Below are 13,262 nucleotides of genomic sequence, written 5' to 3' on the forward strand. Positions count from 1 at the left end.
GCAACCCTACATGAGTGCGTACGGCATTTAGCTCACACTGAGTTCCGTACCTGAGTTCCAAGGCCCAGCAGGATGAGCATGAAGAAGAAGAGCACAGACCACAGTGGTGAAATAGGCAGAAGGGTCAGAGCTTCGGGGTAGGCCACAAATGCAAGGCCAGGACCATGATCAGCCACCTGGGAAACGTCAACTCCCAGATGGTTGGCCATAAAGCCCAAAATGGAGAATATGACGAAGCCGGCGTAGACACTGGTGGCACAGTTGGTAATGCTGATGATGATGCTGTCCCTGAAAGTGTCGGAAAAGGTAATGATGAAAAGCAAAGCCATGGCACATTTCCAGTACAAAACAGAAGATAAACAAGGATAACACTTTCAACATTAAGTTATAATATGTGTTGACAAGATTAGCAAAGTAAAACTGAAGTACAGAAATGGAGTAAGATCCTACAGTTTGCTAAGGCCCTGCAACCTTAAATCCTAACTGGTGTAGACAGTGCACAGCCTCTGGAAAGGTGGGCAATTGGATACATTTATCCGTGCATGGGTACACTACCAAATCATATTTCTGTCCATTTTAACAGCTGATGCAGTTCAGGCAATACATAAATGTCTCTCTTTGCAAAAGTGATACTATTTGAATCATCAGAAGGAGAAAGTTAAGTTTAATTATCCAATCTTCATTATGGGAGAGGAGCTGGCCTAACGGCTATGGCGGTCGACCTCGAATCTGGGGAACTGGGTTCGAGTCCCGGCAATGATGCTGTACATCCTGTGATTCTGAGCAAATCACTTAATCTCCCCGTGCCTAACAAAAATGAATGCATTCTCATGAAATGCAACTGGTGCTATGTAAAGCGCTCTGATATCCGATTCGGTCAAGTTTGCGCTATATAAAACTCTGTAAAATAAAATGTAAAAGGCCTTTTTAATGAAAATATGTTCCATTGCCTTATGGTGACCGACTTACTCTGCTTCTGTTAAAATCTTACCAAAAAAATCTGTTTGATTGTTGTTATGGCTGATGATTAATAAATCTTTCCTTTTACGGGTTAGAACTTTCTCCAGTGCTTCTAGAGTATATTCAATGAAGAATGGAATTTTCACACATCTAATTATGTCTTGCGACGTCAGAACTGGATTGTTGTGAGTATTAACTGTTAGGTTCTGATGTCATATATTTAAAATCGGTGACTGTATGTGTCACAAGTCGCCGATTCTAAAGACATTAGAGACCTGTTTTTCCAGGAATTGCAGAATCCCATGTATCATAGATACCTTCTTAATGAGGACTGTGCTTGAAATTTGCAATGAACATCAATCTAGTTACAGGAACACCATTGCCTCGGCTGCAAAAACACATCCCAGAAGCAGCCACTGTCTTTTATACAATCTGCACATGGCAGTCACAATGGACAGGGGGTGTCAGAAGTGTCATGGTGCACCAAGTCCAGCACTTTCATGGCACCATAACCAAGCCTCCTTAATGATGTTGTTTACTTGGCCATACCACTAGATGGTGTTGCAGACAATCTTTTCTCATTATTGGACCCAGGTACCTATGGCAAAAATGGAAGAAGTGCTCAGAGGGCCCCATAATGCTTTTGCCCCAGGCCGCTCAATAACTTTTAACAAGCCTGAATCTCCATATAAAACAGGCCCAGAGCATTGAACTTCATGGAGCCACTCACAGATAGCAGGAGAAATGATCTTGTAGCTACTTATTGTTTTTCCAAACAGGAGTGATGCACCCGACATGATAAAAACACACATTTACAATTTATTATTGCACTCTCTGTAACTACATGAATGTGCAAGTCGCCATTGCTTACTCTTTATCCCCCATGCAACACCACTGTTGTCTCCTCTCAACCTCGGGTGTGACAATATCTGTGCTCTCTCATGTCATATTCTTGGGTCATCTATGCTCTCATCACATCTCTGACTTCAGTGCCCTCTCATCCAACTTTTATTTATTGTTTTATATAGCATGATCCAGACTCGAAGGGCGTCTGATCGCTTTATATGAGTACATTTAGTAATCAATAATTGTAAATGCAACACGGTTCAAGTATATTTTCAATGAATTTCTCAATAGTACAAAAACAGAGTACGACGCACCAGAAAACACGCACAGCTGTAAACATTAAACTGAAGGGCACGTGAATGGGAAAATGATGCACAACATTTACAAGAATTACTGGAAGTCACAAGTGCATATTGTACATCTAAAACAGAGAAATATGAACAAGTGATTTACAATCAAATCTCGATGAAAAACTAAAGTAAGAAAAGTGAACTGAGGATAAAAAGCCACGATCTCTAGTGAGATTTAACTGGAAGTCAGGGATGAAAGTGGCTTCAAATCAGATCCTTCTTGAAAGATATGAAATGCTGTGACTCTACCCGAAACCTGAAAAAAGACTGAGTTAAGGCGCACTTTTGTTTTTAAGGCAGGAGGTTCTGTAAGTCTTTCCGAGACTGAGTAAACAAATGTAATGCAATATAAGTGCATTGCCACCTCATTTAGTTTAACTTGGTTCCTCTCCACCCCATTTCTATCAGTCCCTTGTTACTCTATTTCTACAGAATGTTTTTCTCATGTCATAAGTGCCCTCTCTTTCCTGCTTCTCTTGTCAAATCAATGTAACCAGTCTCAACTTCTCAGTTGAAATTAGTGTCTACTCACACATTTCTCATGCACCATTGGTACTCACTCCTACCCTTCTTTTCAGCACGCTCTGCAACCACCCTCTCCTGTGATATCTGTGATCACTATTTCTGATATGATAAAAAGCGCTCAAATCACTTGTTTTCTATCGATATCAGTGCTCACTACTCCCAACTTCACTTGTGCCAACTAATCCCCACGTATCATGTGACATCACACCCTTTTCAAACTGACCTCTCTTAAGCTAACAGTGCTCACTACTGCCAATACTCTTGTGACATTGGTGGCTCACTATAGCCCACTTGTATTGAAATGAATTAATCCACGAATGCCACAATTAGGATGACCACCTCATTATGGACTAATCTCCAGTTCTGAACTTTTCACTTTTCAAATCATTGTTTTCACGTGTTAGTCTAATTCAATTGATGCAAAGCAAGACTACAACTCCCAGAGTGCATTAGGTGATGACAAGAAAGCTCAGGACTGGAAACATTGTTTGTAATAATCTGGAAGAAGGTGGTAACCTGGTCAACTAAGCTTGTGGCAACGATGCCCTGCAATCGCCACTTCCCTTGTGATAGCAGTGCTCACACAGCTTGCTTCTCTTGTGGCATTGATGTTAACTGCTCTCTCTCCGTGTGATTGAAGAATATTATAATCCTACGACTTTTGAGATAGTGATGAACTTTAAACCCCACTTCTTTACATCAGTATTCACTGCTACCCACTTCTCATGTCAATTGTGTCCGCTAATCAACACTTCTTTTGTCACGTCAGTCCCCTTTCCAACCCATGTCGCTTGAGATATCATAGCTCATTGCTGCTCAATTCTTGTGACACTGGTTCTCACTATTGTCTACTTCCCATGTGCCATCTGTGCCCTCTTCACTTCAATTCTCTTGTTCTTTCTGGTGCATTATGTTGTTCTAGTCCTTCTATGGAGTATGACATTTTCACACATCTAATAATGTCTGTTGATGCTTTCTACTCTACATGTCCCCATGTGACGTAAGTTCCTCTCCACCTCTCGTGTGACATTAGGTCTTCTCCTGGCCATCTCTCCTGTGACAATGCATGCTGGTAACATCCAAAGAACCTTAAAAGGGAATCATTTGAGTACTTGAAATCCTTTCACAAGGAAGAAGTGTGAGATTTCACAGTAAATGGTACAGTGTCACATGGAGTGGGAACAAGTACCATGCCTCAGCTGACTGTAGACGTAGTGTAAACATTTACACATTTATGTACAATTTAAGTGCATCCACTAGTTTGTGAATTTGTGAATAAGACACACTAGAATGGCTGCTCTGTTAGAGCCATGATAGGAGTGGCCACTCTAGGCTGTCTATCGCTCGGCTCAACTGATAGCCTCTAAAAGGGCTAAAACAACCTTGCGACTGTGACCTTTTGTTAACCCTTTTTGTGCGCGGGAAATTCCCGCGCTGTGCGGGCATTTCCATTAGTGGGCGGGGATTCGGACAGCAGGGGGCGGGGATTCGGACGGCTGGGGGCCGTCCTGCGCACACACCTACCGTGACGCATGACGGCTCCCGGACGTCACAAGCATGGATGAGGCTAGCTGAGCAGTTCTTTGAGAGTCCCTCGGTATGCTGATGGGGAGCCTAGCTTACAACGCTGTTCAAAGGGGGGTTGGGTGTCAAAGGTTTGAAGTTCAGTTGTACTCTACAGTGCCAAGTGCATATCGGCACCCTCTGGCTACACCGATGAGTGAGTCTGTGTGTACATCAAGAATGGCTGGAAGAAGAACACAAGGATAATTTTCAGGTAAGAGTTATAAAGTCAAATAAATATTGTCAATCTTCACTGTTTTCTTTAAAAATATTGTCATAAGCTTAGGCGTCCAGAGTTTTGGCCTTGTTGGTCCAAGAAAGAATCATGTATCTCTGATGACGAGACACAAGCGTTCCCTGAAAACATGAACTTTATTGAGGTTGTACTAATATTCAGGTCAAATGCAAGTGTCACTACCTGCAAATTGTAAACAAGGGAGGAGTGCACAGTCTGTGAACAGACACACTCCCCATATCTGTAAGCAGAGCCAGATCTAGCCAGACTCACCTGTAACAGTTGTTGTGGAACTTGTTGTAAGAAGCCATTGTAATAAGGCCTCCCCAGGCACAGCCCAGAGAGTAAAATATCTGTGAGGCGGCGTCTCCCCAAACCTGCAATGAAGCAACAACAGGTTAACCAAAGTAAATTATAACAAAAATAAATCACAGAGGAGTGCCTGTGTGCACACACAGGCAGCTATGTTAACAAGGTGCTTAAAATTATTGTTAAAAAAATAATAAACAAAACCCATTTGAAGATGGCCACTGCTAGCAGTGACTTTGCTAAATGCAGGATACTGCAAGTGGCAGCAAGGGTCTGGTAGCACCGTCTAGGGAGGTGCTGAGCCGCCCCCCATAAAAACATGTTCCCAAGGAAACAAAAATATTTTTAGAAAATAAATATGGACACATGGACGGCCACCTTACAATGGTTTTTCCATAATGTATAACAAAACGCATTCTATCATGGCTGCTCATGAATCTTTTTTATATGTTTTATTATTCGTTACTGATCCATCATGGCGGACATGCTGCTTCTACAGCTACCTTGGAAGGGAAAAGCAAAATAGCATTGGCAAAGCTAATAAATAGCTCTGTGCCCTTATAATAAAGAACAATGCTTGTTATGTATTCCACTGAACACTGTTGTAGAAAGTTTCCAACACCTAGGTGAGGTGATGGAAATGGACTGAGTGCTAATGACGAAGATGCAACAAACCTTGGCATCGAGAATCTTATCCCACTGAGGTGTCAGGTAATACAAGATCCCAGTCACGGCTCCTTCCAGGGTGATCCCACGGATGAACAGGATGGTGAGCACCACATATGGGAATGTGGCTGTGAAGTACACCACCTGGGAAGAACAACAAGTGGGTAAAAAAAGGCATGGAATAGGGATGGGAAGAACGAAGACATGCCAGGAGGAAGGAAGAGGGTGGTAGAAAAGACATGGATGATGGTAAAGTAAAAAGAAGGCATGTCAGGAGGAAGAGGCGCTTGGTAGACAAGGCAAGGAATGGAGAGAAAAAAGGAAGATATCTCAGAAGAAAAGGAGAGAGACACAGAGATGGCATGGAAGAGGCAGGTGAGCAAGGCATGTTGTAAAGAGCAGATAAAAAGCATTGGGAGATGTACAGTGAATACAGAGAAGCGAGTAAGAGATGCATAGAGACATACAGAGAAAGGGGATGGGCAAATATGTGAGGGAAGAAATACAACAGAATTGCAGATGGGAGGAATATACATTGTAGGAGAGGGGAAGAAGAGTGATTAAGAAGATGGGAGGAAGGGAATAGGATTGTGAGATATGGAAAAGAGAAATAAAAAATAGAGAAATGTGAGATGCAGACAAAAGACGCACGGAGAAGGGGCAGAGAGATGGTGAACACCCATGGTGACAGAGAAGGGTTAAATGGAAAAAGGCGAGAGAGAAGTTGAGGAGCAGAAAATGAGAAAGGCAAGATGTGTAAAAGAAATCAACGCAGAATCAAGAAATATGTAAAAGCAGGAGATGTGAAAGAAGCGAGAATATATCGAAAGGTATGGAGGGTGAAAAAGACCGCAGCAGAGAGGAGAGGTGGCAAGAAGAAATAGTGAGAGTTGGAAGAAGACCCAGAACAGGAAAAGAGAAGGTAAAGACAGAAAGAAGGCAACAATCCAGAAAAAAGAGCAGTTTATTATTTGATTGACTAGGACCAAAGTGAGCAAATATGTGGCTTTTGTGAGTAAAATAGATTTATTGAGAGGCAAAAAATGTCCTAAAAATGAAATATTTGTAATCAACTTAGAGAGCCGTGCCTTTTCAAGGACCGCTTTTTGAAGGTATAGTCTTTAATCAATTTTCTGACAAAAAGGCCACCTATAGCTCGATATATGCGTGGGTGTGATCACGAGGTGCATCACTATAGGTGTTTGTGAGTATTTGATGAAGAGATATACATATATGTGGAGCATGAAGTCCCACTAATATTCAAGTCAAGTCAAGTCAAATAACTTTATTCGGTTATTAAAAATAACAACCATAAAAGCATATTACATTATACATTGACTCTTATCTACAGAAAAATTGATTAAAAGTGACATAAAGCAAAATTGTTACACGTATACCACCTCTCATTTGTAGGAAAAAGTTTTTTTAAAAGACAACAATAATCAGAAAAAAGTTACAAGCAGAACACATTCTCGGAAAATTAAGCAGTTTTTATAAAAAGAAAGAAAAAAGAATATAAAAAAGGTTTTTGTTGTTGATTTAAAATATATCTGTCTATCAATAGCACTATTACCCCTCCATACGTTTCCTAAACTTGAGAGCTAATTTTAAAAAGCTACAAACAAATAAAGTACAATCGCAACTTAATAACTGGAGGTAGTGAAGTGCTGGTCTAATTTGCGTAAAATTCAATTTTTTAAGACAGGGCTTTAAAAATTGCCTACGAGGTATAATATAAAAGGGGCAGATAAAAAGGAAATGTGCCAGGTCTTGCGGAGATTTTTCATCGCAACCGCACGCCGGCAACACTTGACTGCCTGTCCAATCCCCCTAGGCACAGCCAGTAGTAAGTGAAATAAATCCATACGGAACCTTGTCAACAAAAAACGATCGTAACTTGACATGGGCCATGACAGGTATGGTTCTATGAGCATAGATGGTTTTAATAGCACATGTTTCCGCACACTCCCTTTCATTAATTCACTATCCTCCCTGGCTGAATACCTAGAGGAGATAAAAGCCTTCTTTACTGTGATAACATCCAGTTTCGTAATGGATTCAGGAGTTAAAAAGAGTTTGGGCGCCCTAATTCATTGAAAGAGGTGCTTAGGTACTTTATCCATGGTATCTTTAGCTTGTTTTCCCACGTTAGCGCTTCCCTCAGTATGAGCTGAGTAAGAGGTACATCACTGTTTAAACAGCAGTTAAGCCAACACAGTAAAGGATTTACTGCTATCTTATCACTTAAATATAACATACCCAGCTCTTCATGTACGGAGAAGTTGGCTGTTCCCCTAGGTACCCTCAATATCTGTTTTAAGAAGTTGTTTTCCACAACCTCCAGGGCACCTATTGAGGCATATCTCCATAACTCACTACCGTAACATGCGATGGCAACACTCTTGGCCTGGTAAAGTTGGAGCAATGCAGCCACTGGACTATTACCCATTTTTCTTGCAAAATCAAGTATTGCTGCATTTGTCCGGGTTACATCTCCCTTTTTCTTCTGTACCGCGGGGCCCCAGTTCAGTTGGTGGTCGAACAGGACTCCGAGGTAAGAGAATGTTTTTGTTATTGGGATTGTTTCCCCGTTAACATTTAGGTGATTTGGCTTTTTATTACCTTGGCCTACCTTCATTACAAAAGATTTGGAGTTATTTATACTCAAATCTCGAGATTTCATAAAAGCAAAGAAGGAATTTAACAATGTTTGGAGGCCAATTGCAGTCCTGGATAAAAGGACTGCGTCATCCGCATAAAGCAGAACCGGCAGTCCCTTCCGTCCAACATAAGGATAATCTGCACCTGTACTTAAAAGATGCTCTTCCAGATCATTTATGTATAGGTTGAAGAGGAACGGGGCTAATATACAGCCTTGTCTGACACCCCGCTGCACACCAAAATCTCTTGTCACTTTAAGATCCTGTGTGTACCGGACGTTTGCTCTTGTGTCAGAGTGCATATCTGCTAATAAATTAATTACATTCTGTTCTACACCCATTTTTGCCATGGCGCCCCAGATCCTTCCTCGGCTTACACAGTCGAAGGCTGACGATAGGTCCATGAACGCCATGTGAATTGTACCTTGTCGGGCCATGGTATATTTCCCTATAATCATGTACAAATTCAAACACTGGGTGATCGTTGAGTGACCGGGTCTAAAGCCGTATTGAATTGGGGATATTACTTTATTTTCGTCTGCCCATTCTACTAGCCTGTTTAAAATTACTCCCCCCACTACTTTGGTCACCGAGTTGATTAAAGATATTGGTCTGTAGCAGAGGGGGCTATTACGTTCCCCCATCTTGAAGACGGGTACGATGGTCGACTCCCCCCACGGCTTTGGGCAGCCCGAAGCCACAGCCGCGTTAAGTACAGCTGTGAGGACAGGCGCCCATAGCGATATGCGAGATTTAAAAAGGTCCGGTGGAATACCATCCGGACCTGGGGCCTTATTACTTGTTAGCCCTTCAATTCCTTTTTCAACCTTACTTACTGAAAAGAGCAAAGGGTTTTCCCTAGATATAACTGGACTGTATTCTGCTTGGGACTCATTACATTTAAAAATTTAACTAAAATGATTTACCCACTCTTCCTCTGGGATATTTGTACCAATGGTGGAGTTGTTTGGGAGATCAAATAAAGGTTTGTTTATAATTTCCCAAAACTTAGCACTATTACTCAAAGTTTTAGGGTCTAAAAGGGACTCCCATACACTTCTCTTTACCTCTTTCTTTCGTGTAGCGAGAGACTTTTTATACCTGCCTCGCATGGCCTTAATGAGATTCAGATCTCTAGGTTTGGTTTTTAATGCCGACTTAAGATCTCGGCTAGCCTTGGAGCACGAGTTATCGAACCATTTTGGGTTATTACTGATATTCCCTTTAACTGGCACAATTAACAATGCTCCTACTGTTGATACAACACCCTCAAAAGCTGTCAAAAATTGTTGTGATGTTGAAACTGATGACATGCATAAAGAGAGTTCAGAGCTACACTGCTGATTAATAAAAGTATACAGATCTTCACTATTCACCATTGTCCATTTTAAACGGCGCTTTCCGTTTATGCATTTTATGGATCCATGATCTACACGTGGTTTTCGCTGTTTGAAGATACCCCCACCCATTTTAATACAAATAGGATTATGATCACTATATATACTCGTTTGTATGGAGAAATCCAGGACTGTATTAGCAAGGTCTGCTGACAATAATATGTGATCTATGTACGATCCATTCGTGTTACCCTTATATGTGGGAACGGAGAAAAGAGTATGGCCCGCCACCATGGTCATAGCTGTAATTAGGTTGTTTTCATTCACTAGCGCGTTTAATTGTATTCCACGCCAGGAGTGGTCAAAGTGGAAGCCTTTCAAACTTTGGCATCCCAATTGATCAATAACAGTCTCTCCTGGGTTTCCACTTGGGCGGGTATTAAAATCACCTACAATCAACATTTGTCGCGGCAAGCTCCTCACATTATCTCTCAAAAAATCACCCAGAGATAATATATTACAATCGCCGTTCTGCTTCACTGCATTGTAAAAATTAATCAGAGCAAGAATAGTTTTTCCCCTCTTTAGCTCTAATACCTGAATGTTTCTATTTCCACAATCTCGCATAACTTTATGACATATTAAAGCCAAATTAACATAAATTGCCAGGCCCCCCTTTGCTCTTCCGCTGTTCAAAGGTTCAGCTGGGATAAAAAAGCTTTGATACCCCTCAATGTGAACATTTGTTTCAACCATCCAGGTTTCTTGAAGGCATATCACTGCATACTGTTTGACAAAAGACAACCAGGTAATATCACGGGCTTTGTTGACCAGCCCTGCAATGTTCCAAGATACTAGGCTTGCGCTAGGAGGGATTTGTGTACACGGAGTCTTACTGTCTGTGTCTATATTAACCTTTTCAAGTGCAGTTACGTGCGATAACTCAATGCATCTAAAGGTCTGCTCTTCTATGGTATTATATATTTGATCTTCTTGTATTGGGACAGAGCTATATTCATTTGTTGGATTAGTGGGTTCGTCTGTCCAAGCTGGAATTTCCTCTACCATAGGTAAGAATCCCGTTACATCAGCTGTAAAGATGTTTGGTTCAGAATTCTCAGCCGGGATCAATCCGTGTAACACATTTGTATTTCCCTCAACGCCTGAGTCTATGTGATCAATATAATCCAGCTGAGATATTGTTCTAGGTAGTCATTCTACCCCTTCCAGTCCTCCCTGACCGTAAAGGGCGTCAAACCTATTTGAAATTGGAATACTGTACTGGTTGTTAAAGTAGTTTGGATACTGATGCTTGTATTGGTATAAATTATTTGGACCCATTTGCCTCTCTAGTCTACTCCCCCAATCATTTGCAAAAGCACCCATGCCCCATCCATTTGTCGTTTGTTCCGCTCTGATCTTATATAAGTAGGAAATGATTTGGGATATGACATACTTCGATGTTTTCCATTAAAAAATTCTAAGGTGAGTGGAACAATAGTACCACTCCTTCGTTGGGGGGGTAGTATATTTGACAGGATGTTGGAAAGTACAGCCGAGTCAGAAAAGTTTAAGACTATACAGTCTCCTCTAAACTTTTTTGGGTTGTGCCCTTTCCATGGTACCCTTCTAGCCGACTTAACCTCTCCTGCTAGTTGTTGTTCCCCCCAGGGAGCCATCTGCATATTACCAGACAGCCAATGCAGGACCTTACTTGTCAGAGATGTTGGGGATTCTGTTTGACCAGAAGTCAGTGGGGGTACATTTGCTAATACCAACACTAGGGGCGATGCTTCCTCTATAAATTGTAATGATTCTTTTTCTACAGTTAATGAGGTTGCTTGCGATGATCTTTGTATAGGGTCAATTATTATCTCGGGCTGACTATGTTCTATTGTTGGTGTCTGTTCGGGGGGGATATTCAGTACCTCGTTTTCACCTCCCTCAACCCTAATCTGATTGCGCTCTTTATTTATATTAGCTAAGTTAGTCACCGTGATTATTATGTTTGCCACCTCGTCCGCTATCTTATTCTGTGTCCCACCCAGTTTCTTCACTTCAGTGGTGAGTTTATCTAGTTTAGCCACCAGTGGTTTAATGATGGCCTTGAACTTACAATCAATCATGTCCGCTATCCTATTAAATAGCTCTTCGTCCATATTTTGTTTTCCGCCATCTTCATCATACCCCCCATTCTTTTCCCTTGTTTTTACTGGTGATGTGGCCCTTTTTCTCCCAGGTCTTGATCCTCCACGATTTGACTGGGCTTTTCTACAATTTCTTACCGCCCGAGTGACGGGCACCAGAGTAGGAGGTTTCTCTACTATTGTATCAGTCTGTGAATCCACCTGTATAGAGGAACCTCTGCTGTAGCATTAGCCTGAAACTCAAGGTCATTTTCATCATCAGTTTCTGTGTCAATCTCTACAAGTACACTCTGATTATGGATCATACTGTCGCGTAACTCGGTATCTGGAATTTTATTTTCGACAGTCTGAGTGGTATGTCAACCCATGGAGAGTTTGGTTGTGGGCTTAAGGGGTGAAGAATGGGGGATTGACTTAGTCCTAGTGACTGTCTTCTATCGCTGTTGATTTTAGATACTGCCTGTACCAAATAATTATCCATGGTATTGGACGCTATTACAGGTATCTTTTTTGGCATACTATCTGTAGTTTGTTATAGCACGATTTCTAGGCCAAACAGTAGTAATAAGCAGTATATGAAGTTAAAACTAAATAATGTTACTTAGTTCAACACTGTCCACGCACTGGATGTCTTACTTTGACGAGGGTTTCTTGACCGCGGCACGGGCAGTATGTCATCCCCAGTCCAGTCTCGTTCTGTCTCGGAATGTCTAAGACTGTCCCGCCCTTTGTCCGGGCTTCGTCCCGTGCCTCGTCCCGCACGCGTCCCGCTTCGCGGTGAGCCCAGACTGTTCTTGTAGCCCTCAGCAATCAAGGGGACGTGGCCGCTGCGGGAAGAGCCTAAAGCTGGTTCCAAAGCCTCGCAGTCCCGCAGCGGTAAGACAGCAGTCAGCGGCACTCTGGGAGAGCGAGTGCGGCGCTTGTGGCGTCCTTTCAAAGCCCCAGCAACAGCAAGCCAACAGGACTCCTGGTCTCCGCTAATCCCAGCAGCAAGGTCCAAAGGAGAGTAGTTAGTGAGTAGCACCCGCAAAGCGGGTGCTGCGAATGGTTATGGGCTCGGCAAATGAGGGGGCGTGGCCGCTGCGGGAAGAGGCTACAGCTGGTTCCAAAGCCTCGCAGTCCCGCAGCGGTAAGACAGCAGTCAGCGGCACTCTGGGAGAGCGAGTGCGGCGCTTGTGGCGTCCTTTCAAAGCCCCAGCAACAGCAAGCCAACAGGACTCCTGGTCTCCGCTAATCCCAGCAGCAAGGTCCAAAGGAGAGTAGTTAGTGAGTAGCTAACCCTGACCCTACCTAATTATCAGCTTACCAATGGTGGGAAAGCTCTTGACTGATGAATCGCATAAACCAGTGTAGCGTGGAAGGCAATGAGGAGCTTTCCATTTCTGACATGTCCTGGAGGGCGGGAAATAACAGAAGGAGAGGAGTGAAGGGCCTGGTCAAGAGTGATTTAAGGTTAAGAGTGTGATCAGAGAGATCATTTCGCATTATGCAGAACAATGAGGGAGCAGAAGGTCAAGGCTATCAGGGCGAAGAGATATCAGTGGACTAGTGAGTTTCCTTCAGGCAGATCCTAAGGGCCTGATTAGGAGTTTGCCGGTGTGGCACCAGGTACGCCCGTCGCCACACTGGCAAACTCATGGCCAGGCCGCCTGCCAGATTACGAG

The 13,262-nt window shown here is 42.6% G+C and overlaps 1 protein-coding gene across 2 annotated transcripts in view; it reads right to left on the bottom strand.

Moving 5' to 3' along the window:
- Positions 1–13,262, bottom strand: part of SLC6A9 (solute carrier family 6 member 9) — a 672,432-nt gene that overhangs the window by 63,865 nt on the left and 595,305 nt on the right. For both annotated transcript variants that reach the window (XM_078671718.1, XM_078671719.1), the window contains 3 exons: positions 5,464–5,598; positions 4,753–4,856; positions 51–288 (listed from right to left, as the gene is read on the bottom strand). In XM_078671718.1, coding sequence (XP_078527844.1) covers positions 51–288; positions 4,753–4,856; positions 5,464–5,598 — 477 coding nt within the window. The remainder of the gene's footprint in view (positions 1–50; positions 289–4,752; positions 4,857–5,463; positions 5,599–13,262) is intronic.

Source organism: Lissotriton helveticus, chromosome 1_2, assembly GCF_964261635.1.
Source record: "Lissotriton helveticus chromosome 1_2, aLisHel1.1, whole genome shotgun sequence".
NCBI classification, from domain to species: Eukaryota; Metazoa; Chordata; class Amphibia; order Caudata; family Salamandridae; genus Lissotriton; species Lissotriton helveticus.